Source organism: Mesocricetus auratus, unplaced genomic scaffold (genome assembly GCF_017639785.1).
Source record: "Mesocricetus auratus isolate SY011 unplaced genomic scaffold, BCM_Maur_2.0 Super-Scaffold_100676, whole genome shotgun sequence".
Taxonomy (NCBI): Eukaryota; Metazoa; Chordata; class Mammalia; order Rodentia; family Cricetidae; genus Mesocricetus; species Mesocricetus auratus.
The window spans coordinates 145,529,434-145,545,739 of NW_024429266.1; the positions used below are offsets into that span (position 1 = coordinate 145,529,434).

Consider the following 16,306-nt stretch of genomic DNA (forward strand, 5'->3'; position numbering starts at 1 on the left):
GAAGGGCTGAGACCGCTATGGGTGGTGCCACCTGGAGGCAAGTGGTCTGGCTGAATAAAAAGCATACTGAAAAATAAGTAAGTAAATAAGAAACAAAAAAGAAAGCAGGTTGAGCCAGCCAAGGGGGGGAAAGCCAGTAAACAGTGTTCCTCCATGGCTTCTGTTTCAGTTCCTGTGAGTCCCTGCCTTAGCTTCTCTCAATGGGCTATGATCCTGGACAGTAACCCAAATAAATTCTTTCCTCCCTAAGTTGTTTTTGGTCATGATCTTTATCACAGCAATAATAAGCAAACTAAGACATACAGACACATTTTACTTATCAAGAAACACTGAGTCTCTACCGATGAGGGAACACCAATCAAAGACAATATGTGACTTTTTCTCCAAGAGCAATTGTGCTATGGAAGACTAAGGACACATACCCATTTGAATGTGAATGATCTCTTTTCAGTCTTCGATGAACAACTGGGAATGCTAAGATGCATATTTAATACAGCTAAGCCAACCAGCCAGTGTGAAAAACCAGAACCAACTGGTTTGAGTATAGTTCCACAGAGAACCTCAACTAAAATGGATTTAGTTAGGAACAAGGCTAATAAGTGCTCCCCATCTTCACATGCCTCCACATACCCCCCACACACACACACAGAGTTTTTAGAAACATAAGCTATTACCTCTAGTCACAGACAAAGGCATTGGAGCTGGAGAGAAAGTTTGGCAGTTAAGAGCATAGCCTTTAAGAGGATCTGGATTTGATTCCCAGAACCCATAATTCCAGATCCAGGGAATCAGACAGACATCCTCTTCTGGCCACATGGGCACATGGGCACCAGACAAAAACATAGTGCACAGATATACATGCAAGTAAAACACCCATACACATGAAATAGAATAAAATATATATTATATTTTAAAAAATACAGAGGCATTACCTAGCAATGGAGAACAAAAGAGATTAAGCTTTGGTTCCGTGGCTGGACGTTCTGACTGAGCCAATTTACTTTCCTCCAGAGAAGGGAAGTCTGTTACTTTTGTTCCTTCTATTCTCACATCAATCCCAGGCTGGGATGTATCCAAGGTCTGGGAAGAATCTCTTTCTTGAGGAAGATGATGCCAAGATTCTGCTCTCTGAAATAATTTTAAACAGAAAAGATGCTGAGTCATTAGCTGAATCAACACATTTATACTTATGCTGTCCACTCAGCATATTTAACAATATTCTCACCAGAATAGAACAAAGTAGTTCCTTCTATTTTCTTTCTTACTACATTAACCTCCTCCTAGACCTCTTCTGATTATCCCCATCTCCTAGTGTTATATTTTAAGTTCTCACTGTTAAATCAATACATTTGGTACTACATGACAAATCCATACTGTGGTTATTTAAAACAAACAAACAAAACACTGATCAAATATTTCCAAACCTACAGCTACCACATTCCCTGGGCAGAATGAAACAGATACTTCAGAAAATAACAGCATATTCTTATAAAGTTAAACACACCGTTATAATTTAACTGATCTATTCCTAGGTATTTACTCAACAAAAATGAAGTCATGCTTACTCAAAAACAATGAAAATTTAAAGAGTTCATACATGGGCTAATTTCAGAGGGAAAGAAATCAGTTTTTAAAAGTCCACACACCGTAATTCTAAAAAGGAAAAGCAGAGCCATCAACCATAGGGTGCTTGATATAAGATACGGGCCTGGAGAAGGCAATGATTAAAATAGCATTCTGAAACTTTTGTCCATAATAGCAATGCTGTATGTCTCAAGCACAGGAGTATTTACATAATTATATTTTTCAAAACTCATCTGACAAACTGTATAACTAAAACAGTTCACTTTACCATATTTTATTTGCACATCAATAAACAAGTTGTTTAAAAATGAAAACTGACGACTGGGCAGCGGTGACAAACAATTTTAAACCCAGCACTCAGGAGGCAGAGGCAGGAGGATCTCTGAGTTTGGGGCCAGCCTGGTCTACAGAGTGAGTTCCAGAACAGCCAGGGTTACACCGAGAAATCTTGTCTGAGGTGAAGAGGGGGGAAGAGAAAAAGGAAACAGACGCCTTTCTTTTTAAAATATTCTATTTACGGTCAGGTAACAACTTTGCAATTTTTAATGTTTTAACTTCTTATCCCATGAGATAATCCACCTACACAAAAACCCTTTATAAGATTTTTGAAGAATGTAGACTATTGAGAACAAAAAAGCAGGGGCAAGCTTCTTGTTCTGCATAAGATTATGGAACCCTATTAGAACACTGAAATAGTAAAGTAATTAACATCTTCACATTCTTCATATTACAGCATAGCATTTCTGTGCTGCTGGTAAAAAGAATTTGCCCCAGACACACCTGATCCTCCCCAGGCCTCCACTGGGCTGTTGCTTCCAATGACACTGCACTGGAGTTGGAAAACTACTCTAGAATTGTCTTGATTGGATGACTGCTGCCACACATGGCAAGGCAATGGAACAACCTGAAAATCAAAGCACCCTTAAGTTGAATAATGCTGGGACTACACAATAACAAAAGTAACCATGCTATAAAATACTTTTGTGTTGTCATAAGACACCATTCTCTAAGCATAGTAGCATTACCATCTTCATCAGAAGCAGCTTTAACTATCTACAAGAGACTCCCAAGACTGAGCCTGTTGACCTTCCCTCACACAGGAGGATGTGTAGGGAAAGTCATGATAAGGTAGGCAAACAGAAAATAGCTTAGTGACTTGGGACCCTATTTAGTTTGGATTATGTGTACACACACACACACACACACACACACACCCTTGTAAGAATGCACTTGACAGCCTAGTTCCTTCAGCTGCATGTACTTCACACACATCCCTCTCCAAACCATGAAGCTAAGAACCCCAGGACCCCGCTACTCTCCACCTTCATTAGGCCCCATGTACACTTCACTCTAAACAATACTATAGTTCTCTGCCCCCACAACAACCAATTTGGACCATTTCAACTATAATCTCAATGTTTTTGGAGAGAAAGACTGAGCAGGACTGAACTGGTTTGGGGTGCATGTACACTGAGACAAATCATGTTGTTCCAATGACTTTGGGGGGGATTCCTATTTATAATCTATGCCTATATAATTGGGCATGTATATGAATCAAATCAGATGCATTATGGAAAGGGACATGTGCAGTAGGAAAAATAAATATATGACCTAGCCTATCAATTAAAAAAAGACAACATCGAGAGTACACCCCTGAGTAACTAACTGGCCCCTTCTTATGGGCCTTGAGTACTCTTCTTATGACCCTCTCTGATCTCATCCTCCTATAAGCTCAGTAAATCCATTTGTTCAACAAAGCTGGACTTGAAAATGTTACTCTGCTTTACCACTGATTCCCAATCTGGGGTCATTAAATGTTTATTCACATCTCCCCAGGAAAAGTTCACACAACAAACTAACAATCTCTTTCCTTTCTCTCTCTCATTTTACTATCACTATTCAAGTTGTTATTTATGCTCACCTAAAAATAATCAGGGTCTTAAGGTTAACCAGTTAGGCCCAAACATACTTTCACTAACCCTTTCCAGCTCCTAAATATTCTATTCCTACAGTAAAAGCAAATAGGAAAAAATGCAAGTTGTCTATTTTCTAATCTTACTGCAATGAATCTAATATCAGGAACCTAAAATCAGCTTATAGCATGAGAAGAAACACTGTAACTTAAGGAGATGTTAGGAGGAAAGCCACCACCAAAACATGACCACCACTCTGAGGTTCAAATGTCTCACTGGCTCAGAGTCCAGAAATTGAACACAATTTAAAACAAAACAAAAACCATTGTGAAGACCACCTGTGTAGAGGTATTTACCTTTTCTGAGGCCCCCTTTTCTGAGACAGAACCATTCTTAAGGCCAAAATGTAAGGTGACCTGTTTTAATCAATTACAGTTCTTTTCTCAGCTGTAAACCAGGACTTTTGATAAAACCTCCCAAACAAGATAATAAGCAGTGTTTATGGTTAAAACATGTCTGGCCCCTCATCTGAGGCAAGTGGGAGATCTGGCTCTGAGGTCATAAGAGCAGGAGAACTGCCCCTGCCCCTCATGAGCTGCAGCACTTGGGAGAGCAGGCCCTGCACTTCCCCTCGGCAACACAGTAGAGCCAACCCTGTTGGCAGAGGTGTGGGTAAGGCAGCCCCAAAGCTCTGAGTGAGGAACAGCTGTCCCCACTACTCAACTGTCATGTGGCGGTGTGGGTGGGGTAGAGATAACCTCCTTACTCCTCACCCTTCACCACCTGCAACAGAAGGGGGCGCTCACCCTCCTCTTCACCAGTTGAAAGCAGGCCTTGCTCACCTGGGCAGTACAGTAGAGCTGACCCTGTTGGCAGAGGCAAGGGTGAGCTGACCCCGGGGGTGTGTAAGTGGGACAGTTAGTTACACCCCTCTGTCTGCCATGTGGTGGTGAAGGTGAAAGAAAGATGCCCCCCCTCGACGGGCAGTGGTGGCACACGCCTTTAATCCCAGCACTCTGGAGGCAGACAGGAGGATCTCTGTGAGTTTGAGACCAGCCTGGTCTATAAGAGCTAGTTCCATCCCTACATGGCAGTTCACAGCTATCTATACCTTCAGTTACAACACCCAATCTGACTTCTGTGGGTACCAAGTATACAGATATACATGTAATCAAAGCATTTATACACAAGAAACAAAATAAATAAACCTAAAAAAATTTTGTTACTAAATAATAAGGTGAACAGTAACTGAGGAGAGCTGAATATTGGCCTCCACACATCTGTATATACACATGCATGCATATATACAGGACAATGTACATACATACAACACAAAATCAGTTACATTTTTGTATACAAGTAACTATCCAAAGAAGAAATGAAAAAACAGTTTCATTAACATAGCATCAGCAGTCAGTAATCTCAGACTTTAGAGTTCAAGGCCAGTCTGGACTATAGTGAGTTCCTGATCCCACCTCACCAAAAAAAAAAAAAAAAGTCAGCTAGGCACAGTGGCACATGTCTGTAATCTCAGCATTTAAGAGGCAGAGGCAGCAGATCTCTGTGAGTTCCAGGCCAGTCTGCTCTATAAAGTGAGTTCCCAGATAGCCAAGGAAACCCTCTCTCAGAAAAACAAAACAAAAAAGTCAGTAGATAAGTAAATACTTAAGACTTGTATCCTAAAGAGTGTAAGATTCTAATGAAAGAAATTTAAAAAAGCACCACAGCCAGGCATCGTGGCACACAGCAGCCTGACTGATTTATATAGTTGAGTTCCAGGCCAGCCAAGCGATACAATGACACCCTCTCAAGAGAGGTGGTTTGGGGAGAGGAAAAAGGAGGTGAGAGGGAAAAAGAAAAAAGCACAAATAGCCCATGTTTGGGGATAAAACAGATAGCCCATGTTTGGGGATTAAAAGAATTAATATTGTTAACATGTCCATACCGCCGAAAGCAATACACAAAGTCAATACAATTTCTATCAAATTCCAACTGCCTTCTTCATGAAAATTTAAAACAAAACAAAAAATTGCATCATCCATATGGAACCGTAAAAGGCCCAAACCATCTAGGCAATTTTAAGAAAGAAAAAGCCAGGTGTCATTTTTCTTGATTTCAACTACACAAGAAAAATAACTCAAAAATGAATTTTTTAAAATGTAAAAACCGAAGTTATAAAACAAGAAAACACAAGGGAAAAGCTCTTTTGGCAATGTTTTGCATATCACACCATAAGCTCTGGGTACAAACTGAAGAGATGGAACTATATCAAACTAAGAAGCTACACAGCAAAGGAAACAACAAAATGAAAAGGGAGGCTGCAGAGTATGATGCTCAGGGGTAGAGCACTTGCTAGACATTCATGAGACCCTTAGTTCAATTTCTAGACATTCATGAGACCCTTAGTTCAATTGCTAGACATTCAGGAGACCCTTAGTTCAATTTCTAGACATTCATGAGACCCTTAGTTCAATTGCTAGACATTCAGGAGACCCTTAGTTCAATTTCTAGACATTCATGAGACCCTTAGTTCAATTGCTAGACATTCATGAGACCCTTAGTTCAATTTCTAGACATTCATGAGACCCTTAGTTCAATTGCTAGACATTCATGAGACTCTTAGTTCAATTTCTAGCAGAGGAAAAAAAAGACAAAGAGAAAACAAATGGGACAAAACAGCAGAGGGCCTGAGGGGAGGGATAGAAATGGGGAAAAGAAAAAGCATGCTATAGAATGGGAGAAACTTTTTGCAATATTTGCAAATTCTGTATCTAATGTGTTTCTCTTTGAGTTCAAAGTCAGTCTGGTCACATAGTTCCAGGACTACATAAAGACCTTGTTTCTAAATAAATAAATATATAGGGGCTAGAAAGATGGCTCCATTGTTAACAGCACTGGCTGTTCTTGTAGAAGACCCAGCATTGAGTTCCCAGCACTCACATGGAGGCTCACAACCATCTATAACTTCAAAGGCTCTGACACCATCTTCTTACTTCACAGGTACAAGTGGTGCAGATATACATAAAATAAAAATAAATCTAAAAATGTATTTAGATAGATGAAGATACATAGACTTCATACACTTCAATAGTAGGAAAGCCATCTGACTGTGGACACAGATAAAGGTCCCCAGTAGTTTGCACCATACCACCCTGCACTTGCCTCATCTCCACTTATCTCCTTCCTAGAGAACTAGAACTAGAGACATTTCTGAAACGAAGGACTTTCTAGGAAATCATACATTATCAAAATTAATCCAAGAAATGTCTTATGTAAATAAATCACATCTGACAGGAACCTGGAAACACCTTAATTTTGCTTCTGGTATGGCTGGAACATTAGAAAAACATTTCAGCACAACTAATCTGTTCCAGGGCGTAGAAAATATTCATTCTAGTACCCACTTTTCATGCAAATGGAATGGAATACCAGACAGGTGAAAGGCTCAGACCACTGTTCTGAAAAAAATGGCAACCTGCTATCAGAAGAGATGCTGAGCAACAGACAGAAGCTGGAGGATAAGGGTAATGGATAGAGGGGCTGACAGGAAGCTTACAAGCTGGGTTCATGACTCCCTTAAAAGTTGAAGACAGCCGGGCGGTGGTGGCGCATGCCTTTAATCCCAGCACTCAGGAGGCAGAGGCAGGTGGATCTCTCTGAGTTCGAGACCAAACCTGGTCTACCGAGCCAGTTCCAGGACACGCTCCAAAACAATACAGAGAAACCCTGTCTCAAAAAAACCAAAAAAAAAAAAAAAAAAAGTTAAAGACCAAGATCTCTAGTACTACAACCCATGAACATTGCAGCCTCCTAAAAATAGTTTCCTTCAAAATGCAAGCTTCAAAGAGAGGTATCTGAAATCATCTAAGATGAAAGAGCCAGAGGTCCAGCAGGAAAACAAAACTGCAGAGGCTCTGATCACTCACTCCTTAACCAAGTCTTTAAAAGCAGTAAGGAGAGAAAGGAAAGAGCTAGCCCCATGTCAAGAAGTAGGAAGAGAGGAAACAAACGGAGCAGGGGTCCATCTGTAAAACCAGACCTGAGTTCAATCCCAACATAAAAAGGGGAAAATTGTCTTCTGACTTTCACCTGCAGTTGATCCTCAGCCCCCTGCTCTGGTGGACAGAAACAGGGAGATCCCTGGAACTAGTCTAACCTAGTGCAAGGAGCTCCAGGTTCAGTCTCAAAATTTAAGATGGAAGGTATGGTGGCACACACCTTTAATCCCAGCACTCTGGAGGCAGAAGTAGGAGATCTCTATAAAGATCACTGTGTAGACCAGCGTGGTCAAATTAAATAAATAAGGTGGGAAGAAATTCGTACCCATATACAGATATATATGTGCACACAAACACTACACTGCAAATATGCATACCCACACAACAAACTTACCGTTATAGCAATCTTACTACTTAGGAAATGATAGATGATCATGATAGAAATGTGAATACTACACAATGAACACATCTTTAAAAACTGGAGAGGAATGGGGCATAGTGGCACAGACCTTTAATCCTAGCACTTAGGAGGCAGAAGCAGGTAGATCTCTGAGTTCAAGGCTGGCCCACTCTACATAGAGAGTTTCAGAACAACCAGGGCTACAAAGTGAAACCTGTGTGTGGAGGGGTGGACCTGGGGGAGAACTATGGCTCAGAGACACAGTTTGCCTAACAGGCATCAAGATCAAGATTCACAATCCCCAACTTCATAAAACAAACTAAAAGGAGGCCACCTACACCTTCCTATATTCTCTAATGTAAATAACAGATATAAGAAAAGAAAAATAGGAATGGTATGACGATCACACCTTTATTGCCAGCACTTGGGAAGCAGAGGCAGTCAGATCTCTGAAGAATTCAAAGCCAGCTTGATCAGTACAGCAAATTCCAGGCCAGCCAGGGCTATATAGTGAGACCCTGTCTCAAAATCAAAACAAAAACTTCCAGGGAAGGAGAGAGACACCCCAAGCTCTAAGAAGCAGTATTTTTCTAAACCAGGAAAATAATTTTCTCACATTAGGTATGGTAAGAGTTAAAGTGGGCTAAAATAAGAATTCCTCCACTAGGTAGGCCTAAAGAAATAAATTTAAATATTCATAGTTATTCAAATAAGAGGTCAGAAATTAGAAGAACTACTTCAAAAGTATAGCTTCACTGTGGTCTAGATGTAGATAATGTAGTACTTAAAATTCTAGCCCAGACCACTTCTCTAATCTTCAAAACCAAACTCAATCTTAGCACCCTCCCACCCAATTCATCACCAGTTCAAAGCTGGCCAGGCCACACCTCAAAATCAGCGCAAGCATTTACTTACTAACCTAACAACTGGACACTACCCTCCACAGCCAAGCATTACTAAGTGTGAAGATTTTGCTTCCTAATGTCGATGCTGTTCTGCCAAGCCATTCTAGCCTCAGAGCAAGGCTATTTGGACCTCAAAGCAGACTAGGCTTCAAAGCAAGCCCCTGCTGCCTCCAGAAAGAGCTGCAAGCCCTGGCTGCAACCTGTCTCAGGACACACTAACACCACTGTCTCCACTCTTTAGTGAGTACACTAGATCATCAGAAATTTGACCTTAGTGACCCACACCTACCTTGCACAGATGATCATTCACCAAAAAAAAAAAAAAGAAAAAAAAGAAACACAGATGTCCCACCAGAGATAGAGATGACGTCATTACACTGAAACAATGCCAGGAAAGCCTCCCATTAAAGAGCCTATGCTTTCTAGTTCTGCCTTTTCGTCTTGGTGAATTCACTAACAAGTTCAAGTTACCTATCTTATGCATTCATGGAAATTTAGCACACACCGTGACTCTTTCTCTGCCCCAGGGAACACTGGGAAAGCACAGCGGGAAGGCTTCAAGTATAAGCTGCATGAATTAAACACGCCCTGTAATACCTAGCAGGCCCTTCACCAATCACAGTCCATAGTATCACTGGGATGATGGAATTGTTCCGTGACCGCTATGCCCAATGTGACAGCCCTTAACTAAGCATGGCTATCAATCACTTGAAAAGTGATTAAACAGGGCCACTGAATTCCTAATCTTAATAATTCTTTCTCCCCCAAGTACTAGGGCTTGAACACTAGGCAAGATCTGTACCACTGAAATACACCAGCAGTCCTTCTAGTCTATTTATTACTAATTAATATACGAAGAACTACACGTGGCTGTATTGAACAACACAGTTCTTGACATTAAATTAAGAACATGGTTAGTTTCAAAATGATCTTGGCAGGACCTCTGTAAAACTCGGCTCTTCCTCCATTTGGTCTTGACTTGGTGCTTTCTAATATTCCAAACTAGCGCTAAATCACAAACGGCTTCCATTCCGAGTTCCTGCCACCGGCGAGGTACACACAGTGAGCGGGAAGATTCTGAGACAGCCCATGCATCGTACATAACCTACACTAATCGCTAGGGAGGCGGGAGTTCTTGAACTTGAATAAAACTAAGGTTCCAACTATCTCTTCGCTAGCTAGAGCTGTTGCCCAAACTCCCTCCGCAGCTCTCACCTTCTGCCCAAAAGGCCTTTCTAATTGCACGCTATGGGAGTACCGGCTCCCAGCGCATCTGTCGCATCTGCCCTGTTTCAAAAAAAACAAAAACAAAAAACCTGGACTAAGAGGCGGCAGTGACAGCAGAGATGGCACTGCCTGGAAGGACCCGAGACTGCGAAGACTCGGCCAGTCCCACAATCAGGGGGTCTCCGGCCCGTAGGCATGGCGACCCACAGCGAGCAGACCCCGAGATCCTGGACCGATTTCAGTAGTTCAAGCACCTCGCCTGGCACTTGGGCCTCAAGCCCCGCTCCCCCCCCAACCACACACACAGCCAGGCTCCTGGCTACAAAGCGCCACTACTCACCTCACTCTCGCCCAGATGCTCCACCGGAGCGTACAGGTGCCGCGGGGGTGGGGGCGGAGGGAAAGCCCTGCCAGGGTGGGCAGGGTTCGCCTGCAGCCAGGCCTTAGCCATCTCGTCCTCCTCCTCGTCCGTGCTCTCCCGCGGCAGGAACCCGCTGTTAAACTCCAAATCCTCCTCAGGCCCCTCCTCTTCAAATGCTACCTCTTCCGCCCTCACAGTGTCCTCAGAGGTCGGGGCCTCCACCGTCTCCTCGGTCTCCGCAGCTGGCGCGTTCTCTACGACCTCCTCCTCCTCTTCCTCCTCCTCCTCCTCCTCCTCCTCCTCCTCCTCCAGCTCTCCCGGCCACGGTAGATCCTCCGGCTCCATGTTGGTGTCACGCTCCGGGCGGCTGTGGAGGAGGAGGAGAGGGGAGGGGCGAAGCCGGGAGGGAGAGAGAAAGCGAGTTGACTGGCGGTTGTGTGGCCGCGCGCAGGCGCACCTGCCGCCGCCGCCACGGGCGGGGCGGGGCTGCGAGTGAGCGCGCGCGCGTTGCTAGGGACGCCCCGCGTGGCGCGCGGGAATGCCGCGGGAGAGGAACGCCGCGACCTGCTACGTCACCAGACCTTGTTTATAGTACTGTATGCTCACAATAAACCCAGACCCTGCTCTTCTGAGGGTGCTAGGGCACTTCCTGCTCAATTCACCCCGGGCTTTTTTGTCTCTTGCCCACAACCCCTAGGATGAACCCATAATAATCTCATTTACAAATTACAGATTTTTTAAAAAGGGTTAGTGCCTTAAGTGACAGTCTACAGCTGACACTTGAACCTAACAGTGGTGAAAATGTAAAGGGGACACGGGCTTTGGTGATGCACACCTTTAATCCCAGCACTCAGGAAGCAGAGGCAGGCGGATCTCTGTGAGTTCGAGGCCAGCCTGGTCTACAGAGCTAGTTCTAGTATAGCCTCCAAAGCCACACAGAGAAACCCTGTCTCAGAAAAAAAAAAAAGTAAGAGGATAGTTTTGCTGTGTTTTCTTTTGTTTTGATGGACGCTGGCGTCAGAAACATAGGAACCGGGATCTGACTTTACCACATGCAGTGGTGTAAGAAGGAGCGCCTATAAAATGAGGTTAAGAGTCCCCTGCAAGATGGTTCTGCCAGCAAGGTGTCTACAACACAAGTCCAAAACCTGAGTTCGATCCCCGGAGTCCATATAAAGGTGGATGGAGAGACCCAATTCCCCTAAATTGTCCTTATTGCGCGAAAGCACAAGGAGGAGAGAATGGGAAGCAGCCAGTGGTGTGGCACAGGCCTTTTATCCCAGCACATAGGGAGTTTCAAGACATCCAGGGTGACATAGAGAGGCCCTGTCTCAAAGAAGGGAAAAAAACCTTTAAAATTAAAAAGAGGTCGGGCAAGACAGCTTAGCAGGTAAAAGCCTGTGCCCACCCCACCCCACCCTGCATGGCCGGCTTCTAAAGCGAGAGGCATCACCAATAGGGAACCAAGTATTCAACTGACTGAAACATTTCTAAGTTAAATCATCACACATAAACATTTGTTCCTGTCTCCCCAGAAAAGGCCACAAGTATGCCCAGTGTCTGGAACAGTCTCTGGCATTTAAGGAGAGGCTCAGCAGTAAACACTGTCAAATTAAATGAATAAAGTCCAGATTGAAGTGACTGGCCAAAAGACGGTAAGTAGAACACTGGAATACATTTGGCTTCCCTTGGATTCCTAAACCGTCTGCCTACTGCAGAACTTTTGACTTCCTCTGCCAGCTAGCACCTGGGGGCATCAGATAGGCAGAAAATGAAGGCACCTCCAGGTGTTTCCGTGGGTGGAGGGAAGCTGACTATAACTTGTAGTGGACTCCAAGTGGCAAACTCTCACAGGATGAATCATTGCCACCAGTGGCTAAAGAAATCCATTAACAGCTCCAAAAAAAATGATATTTATATATGGCATCTATAGAAACTTTCACTATGTATATGCATATATATGTTGTTTTTCATTAAATTCCATAGCTGACGCTTAAGCAACTGCTATCCTAATCAGCAATTGCAACTCAGTAGCTAGCAGGAATTCTGTTCCCTCAGGCACCAGCTCTATCACAGCCACTAAAAGGAATTTTATCTAGATCTCTATCCCTCTATAGAACTCAGGATTCAAAGGTTGCAGTGAAATTCTGCTCATTGGAAGAGGCTGAACAGCAAGTAGCTAACCTGTCTTAGCCCAAATATCCCCCCAAAAGCAGGCGTCCTTCTGCTTAGCCCCCACTTAGGAACCCTAGCTACACATACTTCCTACCTCTTCCTGTCAGATAGTTGCTGACTCAGCCTCCTGACTCCAGGTTAATTTTATGTATTTAATAAAACAAATGTAACGTGTGTCTTTTCATCATTAAACAAATGTTTAATGCATGTAACACATCTTAAATTAATATTCCACAACATATATATGTGTGTGTGTACACCTATGTATTTGAAAAAATAGATGGGCAGATAAATACACATTAAAAATAAGATAAAGGGCCAGAAAATTTAGAAATAAAAACGTGAAGGGAAGACATGATAAACCAGTGAAGGCAAAGTGAAGCATTCAGTAAGTTACTATTTGCTCTAATTCCATTTCTGTTGCTGTAATAAATTACCTAGCAAAAAGCAATCTAGGGAGGAAGGGGTTATTTTAGCTCATAATCCCAAACTATTTACAGTCCATCACAGCAGGAAAGTCAAGGCAGCAGGTTGTACCACATCCATAGTCAAGAACAGAAAGAAATGAATATCTCTATGCTTGCTTGCTTAGGTGAGATTGATTGTCTTGTTAGTTGATGCAGAAAGACCCTGTCCACTGTGGATGGCACTATTCCCTAGGTAGGAGGTCCAGAACTGGATAAGAATAGAGAAATCGAACTAAGAACAATCAAGTAAACATTCATGCATTCATTTTTCTCACTTCATGACTATGGATGTGATGTGACTAGTTGTCTGAAGCTCCTGCCACCAGAATGCTCCCATAATGGACTATATTCTCAAATAGTGAGCCAAAATAAACCCTTCCTCCCTTGAATTGCTCTTTTTTTTCTCAAGACAGGGTTTCTCTGTATTGTTTTGGAGGCTCTCCTGGAACTGGCTCTGTAGACCAGGCTGGCCTCGAACTCACAGAGATCCACCTGCCTCTGCCTCCCGAGTGCCGGGATTAAAGGCATGCACCACCACCGCCCGGCTTTGAATTGCTCTTTATCGGGACTTTTATTACAGCAACAGAAAAGCAACTAAGGCTGAGTCTTATCCAGACTTGTGACCAATTCCAGATATACCACATTTTCAAAACCTTTTGTTTGAACTCCACTCGCAGGTGTCCATATATATTCCAGCAGTAGTCTTTGGTTATAAGTAATAGAAGTAACTAGCCTGGTCAATTTGTTTGTTTCCTTACTTGTTGGAGATAGGATCTCACTCTATAGCCCAAGTTGTCTTGGAACTATGTAGCTGACCTCAAACCTGTAGGAATCCTCCTTCTTTAGCTTCTCTGGTGCCAGGACTATAAGCATCAGCTACATGTCTGGCTTCCCCTAGTCAACATAATTGAAAAAGAAATTTATTGGAAAGGAGCAATCTAGCAAAACAGAACCTCTCAATCAATTCATAGTCTAGAAACATTGAATAAAATGAAAGGGGCAAACTAAACTCAATGGTTTCACTTCTAATAATTTAGAAATAAAGGGACCAGACCCTCACTCAGACCCCTGCTTTAGTAGCCATGACAGGCTACAGAAAAGACACGTAGGCCTCTCACAAGGAAAGTCCAGATCCTCTGGCCTCTTGGAGCCTAGAGTCAAAACTGAACACAATGAAATTCCAGACCAACCCCCCACCCACCCTAGCCTCCTAGATGCTCGGTTCCTGGCAACTGTTTGGCCACAAAAGAAAATCCAGGGGGGGGACCAAAACCTTCCCTGTAGTCTCCAGGATATAGTTCTGAAAACTTCTGGTATCTATGTACAACAGGCCACCTGCAAATAACAAGACAAAGCCATAAAAACCACAGAATGTTCCTTCTCAGCACTGACAAATGAAAATAATTGGTACACAGGAATTTCATGCCAAAATATGACTTTGAAAAATGCTCCTAATTGTACCCAAATGTCAACCAATCAGAAACCAACCCCTACCTATTGATGTAATCCTGCAATTTTTGTCTTTAAAACCTAGCAGTAGACAGGGAACTTCACTCCCTCTGGAGGCTGCTGCAACAGCTAGTCAGGCAGGGTCCCTGTCATGGGTGAATGAAAAATCATTAAACCTTGCTTTTGCAGTTTAGTGGGTCTGTCTCCCTGGTGGTCTCTGGGAACTTTGCAACTTGGGCACAACATAAAATACTATTTGAAAACATCAACATCATGTAACTAAACCACCTTATATGAAACAGAATGAAATTATAAGAAACATGATGTTGCATAACTCAAAACACAAAACTACATATCTTATGTGCATAATAAGGTAAGTTGAAGCCAGGCGTTGGTGGCACACACCTTTAATCCCAGCACTCGGGAGGCAGAGGCAGGCGGATCTCTGTGAGTTCAAGACCAGCCTGGACTACCAAGCGAGTTCCAGGACAGCCTCCAAAGCCACAGAGAAACCCTGTCTCGAAAAACCAAAAAAAAAGGTAAGTTGAGAGGTATTTCGAGAATTATAAATTGTCTTTATTATGAGGATACAAATGGGATTCAAAGGGAAACACAGACTCACAGAATACCAGACAAGGCAGAAAAGTTGCTATGCTCTGCTGCTCTGCCCCAGGGAGATGTGAACCGCACAAGCTTGCTTCTGTTCCCACCTCCCAAAAGAGCATGCTTCTCTCCAATTGTCTGTCCATACATAGAACCTCAGCCACGCCCTGAGGGCTGGTACCACAAAAGCTATTGGCTGAATGAATTCCCACAACAATAAGGAACAACATGATAATCTCAAGACTCCTCATTTTTGCAAGTGGACACAAACTATAGAGTATCACTTTAACTCTGTTCATATCTACTTCCTGTCTCAACCTGCATCACAGGGCCTTTTTGTTTTGTTTTTTGAGACGGGGTTTCTCTTTGTAGCTTTGGAGCCTATCCTGGCACTCGCTCTATAGACCAAGCTGACCTCAAAGTCACAGAGATCCACCTGCCTCTGCCTCCCGAGTGCTGGGATTAAAGGCATGCACTGCTAACGCCCGGCTATCACAGGATCTTTTATCATTAGATGACCCCAAACTCCATTTCTGAGGGCTCTTACTTTTATAAGGTGTCTGTTGTCTTACATTACATGATATTGCTAGATATGCCATTCTTAGAGAATGCCCCAGAAGATCACCTGTGCTCCAGATATATTATTCCCTTTTAAACATTTTTAAGATTCATTTACTACCAGGACAGCCTCAAAAGCCACAGAGAAACCCTGTCTCAAAAAACCAAAAAAAAAAAAAAGATTCATTTACTAATGTGTATAAATGCTTTTGTCTGCATTTATGTATGTGCACTGTGTGTGTGTGTGTGTGTGTGTGTGTGTGTGTGTGTGTGTGTGTGTGTGTGTGTGTGTCTGGTACCTGAAGAGGTCAAAGGAGGGTATGGAATCCCTGAGAACTGGAGTTACAGGTGGTTGTGAGCCACCGTCTGGGTCCCAGGACCACTGCAAAAACATGTGCTCTTAACCCATAAGCCTGCTCTCTCCAGATATATTCTTTCCTCACTCCGTTTTATAGCTCTCTCCCTAGTTCCCTTTGCTAATCAGAATCAATTACCCTGCCAAGTAGAAAGCCACTTTCTGGCCATGTACATAAAAAGTACACCAACTTCCAGTTCCATGGAGCCTTTGTTGTGTTCATATTGGAAACCATCAATCTAGAGACACAGAGACAAAAAAAAAGGTGGCAAAATTCAAAGACAATGAAGCAAACATTGACTTGGTTCCCA

General features: G+C 43.0%; 1 protein-coding gene across 8 annotated transcripts in view; it reads right to left on the reverse strand.

The window, feature by feature from the left end:
• The window catches only part of Alms1 (ALMS1 centrosome and basal body associated protein), a 116,237-nt gene extending 105,345 nt beyond the window's left edge, over window positions 1-10,892 (reverse strand). For 7 of the 8 annotated variants that reach the window (XM_021227747.2, XM_040737303.1, XM_021227746.2 and 4 more), the window contains exons 1-2: window positions 10,368-10,886; window positions 933-1,128 (exon numbers count right to left, since the gene is read on the reverse strand). In XM_021227747.2, coding sequence (XP_021083406.1) covers window positions 933-1,128; window positions 10,368-10,733 — 562 coding nt within the window. In that variant the 5' untranslated portion in view covers window positions 10,734-10,886. Of the gene's footprint in view, window positions 1-932; window positions 1,129-10,367 lie in introns of all 8 variants that reach the window. The other variant, XM_021227748.2, reaches the window with a different exon arrangement.
• Window positions 10,893-16,306: the final 5,414 nt, after the last annotated feature.